The sequence below is a fragment of the Alligator sinensis genome, unplaced genomic scaffold (genome assembly GCF_000455745.1).
Source record: "Alligator sinensis unplaced genomic scaffold, ASM45574v1 scaffold628_2, whole genome shotgun sequence".
In the NCBI taxonomy this organism is placed as follows: Eukaryota; Metazoa; Chordata; order Crocodylia; family Alligatoridae; genus Alligator; species Alligator sinensis.
In genome coordinates, this window is record NW_005841833.1 from 3717281 (window position 1) to 3727279 (window position 9999).

The 9999-nt window shown below is 44.5% G+C and overlaps 1 protein-coding gene across 4 annotated transcripts in view; it reads right to left on the reverse strand.

The window, feature by feature from the left end:
* Positions 1 to 738: 738 nt before the first annotated feature.
* Positions 739 to 9999, reverse strand: part of TRAFD1 (TRAF-type zinc finger domain containing 1) — a 17333-nt gene continuing 8072 nt past the window's right edge. For 2 of the 4 annotated variants that reach the window (XM_025198733.1, XM_006015163.3), the window contains exons 5-12: positions 8549 to 8963; positions 6879 to 7142; positions 5896 to 5969; positions 5060 to 5293; positions 3766 to 3892; positions 2867 to 3179; positions 2081 to 2156; positions 739 to 1762 (exon numbers count right to left, since the gene is read on the reverse strand). In XM_025198733.1, coding sequence (XP_025054518.1) covers positions 1718 to 1762; positions 2081 to 2156; positions 2867 to 3179; positions 3766 to 3892; positions 5060 to 5293; positions 5896 to 5969; positions 6879 to 7142; positions 8549 to 8963 — 1548 coding nt within the window. In that variant the 3' untranslated portion in view covers positions 739 to 1717. The remainder of the gene's footprint in view (positions 1763 to 2080; positions 2157 to 2866; positions 3180 to 3765; positions 3893 to 5059; positions 5294 to 5895; positions 5970 to 6878; positions 7143 to 8548; positions 8964 to 9999) is intronic. The other 2 variants (XM_006015165.3, XM_025198739.1) reach the window with 2 other exon arrangements.

A 9999-nucleotide genomic window follows, 5' to 3' on the forward strand; every position in this document is an offset into this window, starting at 1 on the left:
GATAGCATCGCTGGCAGCTAGCTCATGTATTGCTAGCAGCAGTTCAAGTGACCGTCTGTCCACCTTTCCGCTGCCCCCATTTCCATTACTGTTGGAGACCAGCAGTTTTACCTTTCTGTACATTTGGTACCCCTCCAGCACCATCCCCGGACCTCAACTTCTTGCAAGTGGCTCTTCCCTCACTTACCCTCAGCTTTCTTTTCCCTTGGTTACTGAGGAGAACCTGGACAGTTCCTGTCATGACCAACACTGTTCAAAGCTTTTGTTGTTTCTGATCCTAAAGGGCTTGAATCTCAAAAAGGAAGTTCACAGGTGTCCACGCAGGCCCTGATCCAGGCTGTCCCCACGCTTAATAAGACCAGCTTTCTACTATCCCTGCATCTCCTCTTCTCACTTTAGTTTCTTCCCTGGCTCTGTGCTTTCACCCCAAGCTGCTCAGCAGGTCAGCTCAACAATTTCTGGCAAACCTTAGAAAAGGCGGATGTGAGCAGAGTGAGGGCGTGATTTTAATCACCGCACGAGCCCTGGGAGAAGGAAGCGGCTTTGATGCCAGCTGCCCACTGATTTGAAGTTTTCACTTCCCAGGCAGAAGAAACGTGACACACAATCAGAATAAGAGAAGCCAGGATGGGGAGTGCGTTGGGCGTGAGCAATTCCCTGGCGGAGCAGCCTGCCCCTGCAGCAGAGGTTTCCCTTTTCAGCGTGGGGAACGGAACAATGCCACGCGACCAGTGCAAGTCGTTAACAGTTACAAATTTTATTCCAAGGAATTTTTAAAAAGTAAAGGCTCCAACATAGCCAAAAATAAAAGCAGCCGAGAGAATGGAAAACTCCTGGGCCTGGATCTCCTCTGTGGAGGGTCACAATCCCGCTGGCAAACGCCTCGAGGAATATTGGGCACTTGTGGTATCAGACAGACATATAGGGACACAGGCACAAACACACCATGATTACAATTGGTATGGCTTTTCCTAAGCAAGTCAGAGGATAGTTACGATAGGATGATGGTGAAAAGCTTAGAGGAAAAAAGGCTTAACTGCAGTCAGATACAATACAGAATTATTTCCCAACTACCACAGGTAACAGATCGGGGAACAGGTTTAAAGCCAAGACAGTAAGCTCACCCCTATCCCAGACCTTAGTGAAACCAATCACCGAGATCTACTGCTCTTTACAAAGAAGTAGTGTCCCCCAGTCAGCCAACATCCGACTCTGCTGAAACGTACTACAGCGTTCTCTTCCCCTGGAGGAGTTTGGGTGTTTAGCAGGTTTGGGGTTTGTAATGCTAGTCGTTATCACTTTGCCTTGAAGGCAGCAATGGATTATTTGTTGCTAACTACTAAATCCTGGGTTACCATATTAAAAAGAAGGCTCCACTCACTACATGTCAAACAAGCAGCTGCAATAACAGGTTGGTTCCTTCCCTGGGGAAGTCTTGGCTGGCTTGAGATGTTGCCAGTTTAGACCACAGAAAGCAGCAATAAAAGCCCCAAGCCACCTTAGATCCCCCGTCTCCACACAGCAGGTCTGGGGCCATATATTCTACTCCACAAACTTTAAAAAAATATAAAATGATCACAGCCTATAAAGATTCAAATTGGATACAAAGTTTTCCACTGATGCAGCAATGCAGCGAGTCCTCACGCTGGGATAAATAGGTATGTTAGTGCATAGTGAGAGTGCTACAAGTGCTAGGTGTGCTCCCCACAAGGGGCCATTATTCCTCCTCGGGGTAGCTGGACTCTGGTGTCTGGGGTTTTACCTGTGGACAGGAGGAAGTGATAAGGAACATGTAGGACACGTCTATTCGCTACGGCAAAGCACGCGTTCTCCCCCCTCGTCCACAGAGTGTCAGAGCTACCCTAGCTCCTGTCAACACCAGAGCAGCAGTACGTTTGCACCAGCTGCCTCATGCCCTCAGACGTGCTCCAACATCCCATTCTGCCCCCAGGAGGACAGAGGAGCACTGAGGAAAAGTCAACAGCCACTTTCTGCACGTTAAATGCTGCACACCTGCGCTTGCCATGTTTAAAATGCCAAGTATATAGTCCGATCACGGGACAGCGGCTCGGACGGTTACCTTTGTGCTCCTGCTCCTGAAGTGGCCAGGAACATTGGGCATCCTCTGACTCCTTCCTCCTTCATTCCTCACGCTGCTGAAGAGAAGACTTGGTTAGATAAAGCAAATCTGCAATTTCAGTGCTGTTGTATGAGCTGGTTTAAGGAGACAACAGCACAGTTCTTCTGGAGAGAGAAGGATTCCTTCTTAAATCCCCAACTCCACATCATCTTCCCATATCCAGATTGTGGAGTCTTGGAACGTGAAATCTAGACTCTGCGAATCCCCCTTCAGCTACTCGGCTAACAAGAAGGTTGGCACAAAAACACTTGGTTATGCAGACTGGAAGCTGGACCGACCAGCAAAGAAGGTGTGAAAGCTACAGCTGGCTGAGGGAGAAAAGAGTTTGTTAGAGACTCCACCATGGTTACTCACTCCCTTGAGAGAAGGAAGCATTCAGGATACAGGCGTTAACTGCATGACTAGACAAATCCCCTTTCCCCCTTGAAGAGTGCCTTAGCAAACCTGGGGTCCATCCCATTTTACTCATTTAACTGCAGCTAAGTCAAATTGAGGAGCTATGGGCTAAGACACAGGAGGAGAGATGCTCAGTGTGAACTAAGCCCTCTTCCACCGCTCTACTGCCGGCTCACACATGGATACCTGCATTGCTGGAAACAGGCCTCAGACAGTCCCCTCATCCTTAAACACGAATGCCAGATCACACAATGCTACCAGTTATCTGCCCACCATTAACCATGCCAGGCTAAGAGTTTTTGTCACCACTTCACCACACAGATGAGTTACCTCGGTAGAGTTGGAGGCATCCTTGAAAAACTGGACACGTAGCTTTCCGGGTGGAAGTTCCGACTGGGTCGCACAACCGAAACGTGGGCAGCTGCAGATTCATCTGCGCCTATGCCCCTCACTCTTCCTTCACCGCCACCCAAGTTGCTGGGCTTCGTTTTTGGAGACAGAGCATTATTCATCTTCATGGTGTTGGAAGAAGTCAGCTGCAAGTCGCGGGCAACTGCCAGGTTGTTCAGCGATCTCTCCCCTCGCACAGCATTGGTAAGCTTCTGCTGCCCGATGTCTTCTAAATAACGAGGTGAAACTTCCCCTGGAGGAGAAAGGATGTAACCAAAATTCATTCGGCACAGCAATAAAATAGGCGATCAGGACAAAGGGCACGCGCCAGAACGAGAGGCAAAGATACCTTGGCAAGTACTTATGGTGCGAACCTTTGCCTCCCACAGCAAGGCTGGGTTTCTAGGTGATGGCCAAGATTTTAAGATATAAGAGAGGAGAGAGTGTCCTAGAGCAGGAATTGAATCGTGACAATACTGAGCCTGGTCCCTAAAAACGGAGAAGCCAGTAAGCCAATAATTTCCTTACTCCTGCCCATTTGAAAAACCAGGTAAGGGTGAGAAACACAGGGATAAGATTAAGTCAGTACTGAAGTATTTTTTTTATTTATTTCTTTTTGTAGGTGTACAGGGAGCTTTGCCAATTTGGAAGAAGCTGGGGGTTAACACACATTTTATACACACTATAATGGAGGCTGGAGCCCTCTGAAATTGAGTTATGGGCAGTTCACCATGGGAAACCCAACATAAAAAGAAGGTGTATTAAACTTTTATTTTGGAGCCGAGTAAGGAGCAGAGGGACTAACTTCTTCAAAGCAAAGGTCTGTACTTTGCCAATACCTTGATGCCGCATGCGTCTAACCAGCTCTGGTGATTCCCTTCTCTCCATATTGTCTTTAGGAGGCAGGGGGTGCCGCGACAAGCCTTGTGTGGGGTTGGCAGTGGCTGGATACAGATCACATTGGTCCTGAAGCAAGAGGCAGATTTAAATGCAATTTAACACTTCACCACTGGAGACAGCTCCTCTGTCTCGCCGCTTGTGGTCTGTGCGGGCTCCAGCTACACCTAGACTACAGGCTTGGTCTCGTTCCCTCGCCCTCCTCAGTCATCCCAGGTGCACCTCGTGTCTGTCTTCATTTCACACCCCTCAGGTTCCCCATTAGGTCTGAGCCTTTCCTACTTGCCCAGTGCTTGTATGCATCAAGTGCTTTCACACCTGGCTACCCCAATTTTTGCTCCATGCTTGCTTCTATCTTAAAACTAAAGTTCTCTGCAGCGTGGACCACCACCTTGCTCTGTGGCTAAAGCATTAAGTACCACCAATGTCCAATCTAAAGTCTTGCTAGAGGGACACTGTTTATGGCAGTGGCTTCATTTCTAGGGAAAATGATTTCCAGTTAGGGCAACAAGGCTCAGCTTTCCTCCCCGCTCCCTCATTTATACAGTACAGCCTGCCTTTCCAGCTAAGGTCAGCAGACTCTTTGGACCAGAACAGTTTACATACCGATTTAAGAATCCTTCATTTACCAAGTAGCTTTTCATGAGAGAAAGCTAGCCAGGAAGGGTTTTCAACTGTGCAAAACCAATCTTCATCTTCCACCCACATCTCATGTTGGTGGCAGAAAAACTTACATTTCCCAATTAAGACAACTGCCAGCTGTTTGACCCATCAGAAGCGACTGTCAGCTACCCCCACTGTCCAGAAGCTCAAGCCTGGAAGAGATATCTAAAAGGACTAAACTTCTAGATATCTTCAAAGTGCTCTCTGAAGTACACCGAGGTGTAGACTCGAGCACCTTCTGCCATTTTTCAGGTTCTGGCTCTGGGGCTTCTTTTAGCTATATCAAAAGATGGTCACTCTGCAGACAGTATTACAGGGGAAGAGCAGAAATGTGGCTGCAGAAGCTGCTTAGATGCAAGCAACATGCTCTCCTTGCACTGTAAAAAATTCTCACGCTTGTTCTTTCTTTAATCAGAGCTCCAGAATCCTTTATATCTTAGGGTGCCAACCGCAACTAGTTTTGAGACGGGATGGATTCAGAAGAGGACCCCTGGGAACTATCACAGTCAAAATATTTACCAGTAGTTGGATCTGACAGCTCTCATCACATTCCATCCGTGAACAGTTTTGTACCTGGTGGTGGAAGAGAACCTCCTCTTCTAACTGAATGCCACAGAATTCACAAGGAATGACGGTGCTCCCTTCTGTCTGCACCGCTTCATCCTGCCCTGGGTATGAGGATCTGCTACCAAAGCTGGTTCTGTCCAGTTCCAAGTCATCTTTAACCAAGCCACCATACTCTTGTCGAGTTGGAGAGAAGCTTCTTTTACTGAATGAAGCCAAGGCACTTGCAGGATTGCAGCCTGTCTGTAAGGTGGGCAACACTGAAGAGTTAGCAATACATATTTGCCATACAAAGGCTTTATAAACCATGCTAAAGCAGAACATAAAGCTCACCCAATATTTAACACACATTCACTCTCTGTTTCCAACATGGAATAACACAGCATTTAGTGACCACCATAAAGACTCTACTTCCCTTCAGCTATTCAAAAGGGACAGCTCATGTTCGGCAACCATCTATTCTTCCACTGTAAAATTCAGTTTAGCTTGTTAGCAAATAATTTTTTTCTACGGTTGATGCGGTTTATTCTGACATGGATAAAAATAAAAGCAAATGGGCGTCATATGTAGACAAGGCTTCAGTGTCTGACTGCAGAGTGCATGGGAATATATTGATTAAAAATTTTAAATTAGCATTTGAGACATTCCTATTAGACTTAACCAAGTTCTACACCTAAATTTCCATACATGGTATGCCTTCAGTGTTACAGGGAAACTCATTCCAGTACTTCACAAAAACCTCATGTTAAAAAAAAAAGGAAAAACACAGGAGTTTCAGTTAGGCACAAATGCTACTACCATCCCCTCCAGTGCAGGCACTGAGTACAATACAAAAGTTACCCAACCTGATGGAGAATCAGATCTTCCTCAGGGTACAGCTCTTCACAAAATTCACAGGGCAACATGATCATGTCATCATCTGCAATGCGAGTAAAAAGGATGATCACTCCACCATAAAAACAGCTAACAAGCAAACTAACCTGTCATCATTTTTAATTTATACACTTATCCTGTTTTGTGCCCCAGAGGAGGAATTACAGCAAGCCTCATGGGAATATTTATTCCCATTTCATACTGCCCTGGAGTTTTACAAGCAGGGGAAGAAGAAAAGAAAAGGTCATGCATTCCACAGTTTGGAAAGAAATTTTGGCTAAAGAACTTATGCTCTTTGGTCTAGTAAAATGCTCATTACTACATTCCCTAACAAGTTCAGGGAACAAGAACATTCCTTCTAAAAAAGTCATTTGGCATTTCTACTCTCCCATATTCTCTCTGACTGTATTTCACGATTACTCTCTCAACCACTGAGTTGTGGCAGAAATAAGTTTGGCTTTTTTTTTTGCTTCTTTTTTTTTTTTAAGCCAAGGAAGAATTACAGCGAGTTACATCTGCTCAAGCACTATTCTGAACTCTCATCATTTTTGCCTTCCCATTCTAGTAGACTATCCTCTTCTTTTCTCTTATCAAAATGTTTTTGTATGAAAAGGGACTCCTGGACAGACAGATATCCATGTTAAGTCTCACTCTTAATTCTTATCCCCCCTTTTTCCCCATCAGTTTCTTAGATTTAAGAACTGAGGTATTGCTCTGTTAGCACCCAGTATAAATCAGACATTTTGGAGAGCTGACATTTTAGAGACATTTTAGAAAGGAAGGAAGGAAATGCCTCAAGAATAGACATAGCTCTTCTACCAGTTTCACAGAAGGTCTCTATGATGAAGAAGTAACATCAAAGCAGTTGATGGAGTCTGAATGCTATCTAGTCCAAAGAGCCTCCCTGCTCCCCAACAACTTGGGGGAGGAAGGGGGGGGTGTGCGTTATACTTGCTTTTTAGGTGATTTGTAATGTTAGACACCAAAGGTTCATGCAGGAAAGTATCGGACTTGTTTATTCTGTTAAGATGCTCAGGTGGCTTGGCCCCTTTGGAGTAGTTCTTCCAGAAGTCACTGCGGATTTCAGTGGAAGTAGTGTCGTGGGGATTATTCTCGCTTTGCAAGCTAAGAGCTAGCATATAGTCAAAATTGGAATTCTGCTCTTCAGAAAGCGAAGACTCAGTATTTTGATTCCTCTGTAGCTGCTCCCGCTCAGCCACTTAAATAGAGAAATATCAGAAGTACGAGAGTGGTGAATTTATAGGCATTAGTGTTTTAATCCACTATCAGTTTAACCAACAGAGAAACAAAGTTCTCACAGGCAGAATTGAGCCCCACATCAAACAAACACCCTGGCTTCAAGGAAAGGTTGCAGAAGAAAGGATAGGAAAGGCTGAAGATCACTCTCTCAATTAATGGATTTTCCACCACTTGAAATTCTTAAAAAAAATCAAACTCAGGCATCTACATCACCTAGACATGAGCCTTTTGCGGAAATTACTGGGGAAAGTTCTGATCTGTGTTATGCAGAAGGTTAAAGGAGATCAGCATGGTCCCATATAACTATGTACTGTATGGATCTTCTCAGTCTCATGTTTTCTGCCAACCACTTTCCCACCGATCCCACAAAGAAAGGCTGCTGGAGATAATGCATGAATAAGCTGGTGTCTCAGGAAGAAGCATTCAGATTCCCAGTGCATGCAATATTCGCTCACATGGGAAATGCCACTAAAGTCAACAGTGTTCCAAGCAAGACAGCATGCTACAAGACTGAGACTTAAGGAAAGCAAAACTCCCACAAGCTGGCACATTTGGGACAAAGACTGCCATTATTTCTGAACTGACCATGTCACCGAGATTTTTTTTTTAAATCTGTAATTTCCATAGGGAGAAAAATTTTGTAATTGAACAACCACCCCTTCCAAAGAGTTCAGTATTAGGCTTACTTCTAGAGGTACGCTACTAAGCAGCTTTTTTGGATTAAAAATAAATAAATAATTATAAAAACACCCAAGGCCAGTTTTCTACAAGGTCCATTATTCAGTGTCCAGCAATGCAAGTCCTTTCAGTGTCCTAGAACATGAAACGGGGCACGTTCAAAAGACTGCTTGGAGATAGACTGTATCGTAAGAGACTTGACCCTAGACACACCGAGAAAGGAAGTCTGGGCTAAAGTGGAAAGAGCAGAGGGGCCTTTATACATCTCAGCTATGTCCAAACAGGTTGCCATTGCTCAGCAGCAGGTACGTGAAATACATAAAAGGATTGGGGAAAATGATTCTGGTAAGTCAAGCAGAGAAGAAGGACTGTTATCTAAAAAAGGACCAAGCACGAAAAACATGGACGCCCAATTCCATTTTTAAATAAAATGAATAGTTTGTTAGAACATCTGTTTGGATATTTCAGTGATCATCTGCTTAACAGGTTTTACTGTGGCATAGAACCACAGCTGTAAAAACAGAGCACTCCTTAATGGACACGGGCTACGTTAAATTAGAAGTTTTCTGCCCATCTGATATTTGTATCCGGTACAGAGACATGGAGTTTTCACACCACTGAGTTAGGAGCATTGAATGAGAGGCCATTCTGAATTCAAACTTTAGGGCTGCCTTATTCAAAGTTTACCTCGATTCTGATCTCTCCACATTGACGATGCATTTCTTGTGTTAATATCCTTAAATAGCTGATCTCTTCCAAAGTTGCTGTAAAATGGACTTTGCAGCGGTCTGGGCATCCCCCACAGAGTCCTGACGTAGTCGTCCGGGCTCAGAATGTTTCGGATGCTTTGAAAGCTGCACGGCTCTGCTTCCTCATCCTCACAGCTGAAGAGCGCTCTCGCTTTGTTAACCTGCTTTTGTTTAGCCTCCTTCCCACAAACTTCAGCGTGCAACTTCAGATCTTTTACCATGATGTTGCGACCACACCCACTGCATGTTTCGGTCCTAGTTCCACAGTACTCCTCGTGGTCCTGAAGCTTGTTGAATGCAAGCTCTATGTCACAGTACTGGCAAACTGCAGGACGCAGAGAACACGATGATGCCTAAAAGATAAATGTGAAAAACCCTCAATATGTGTAGTCTGACAGTTATAAGAGGCTTGCAAAAAGTAAATCAGGTGGCCTGCTCACTGTGCTATTACCAAGTGATTTATTATACATCAAATCTAAGGGATTTAGCCCACCTTCACACAAACACCAATTGGCAAAGAATAGTTATGCAAGACTTCATACATATATACAGGAACCACGCTCCTGGGTATGTATACACAGCATGCCTTTTGTGTAGCACACGCAGTTCAGAGTACCTTATATTTCATGTACAAATACATTAAGGGGAAAGAAGCATGCATTTATTCAACATTGTATTTCAACATAAACATCTACAAAAACTTGAAAGAGTTCTGAATGGATCAGGTGTTCAAACCTGGCAAACTAAAAGGAATGCATTTTGCTTTGCTACCCTGATATCCACCATGCCTCGTTACAAGTCTTACTAGCTATCACAAAGAAATCTCTAAACCAAATTACTATAGCAGAACTCAGTCACTTGTAAGTGGTACCCTATAACCTAGGAGGTCCCATCCATTTTTATTTAGTTTAAACTAAGCTGTGGAAACTTGTAAGTCATTTTGACAGAAGTTCTTGGATCTTGCACAAAGTTTACCGTGAAAACAGAGCTGAAACAACAAAGCTAGGACTCTGGGAGGAAAAAAAAAAAAATCTCACCAGGCTCAACACTGTTACAGCCTCAATTTTCAGGCTTAGCCAGAAATAAACCTAAGTTGGTAACCCTGCTACCCCCCTGGACTGATTCCTGCTTAGCTGAGAGCTGCCTACAAAGCATGTGAACACCCCAGCGCAAACCACTAACTGTTTCTTACATACTGGATGCATCTACATGTGAACTTTAATGCAGACTAAACTAATTAGCTCCACAGTAAAGCCCCAGTATGTGTGTGTGTGCTGGTATTAGGGGAACATGTCAGGGACAGTACTATCTTACAGCGGAATAATGAATTGCGATGAGACGCACGTGTGGACGGTGACCACAGGTATAAATTGCACCCAGTCAGCAGGA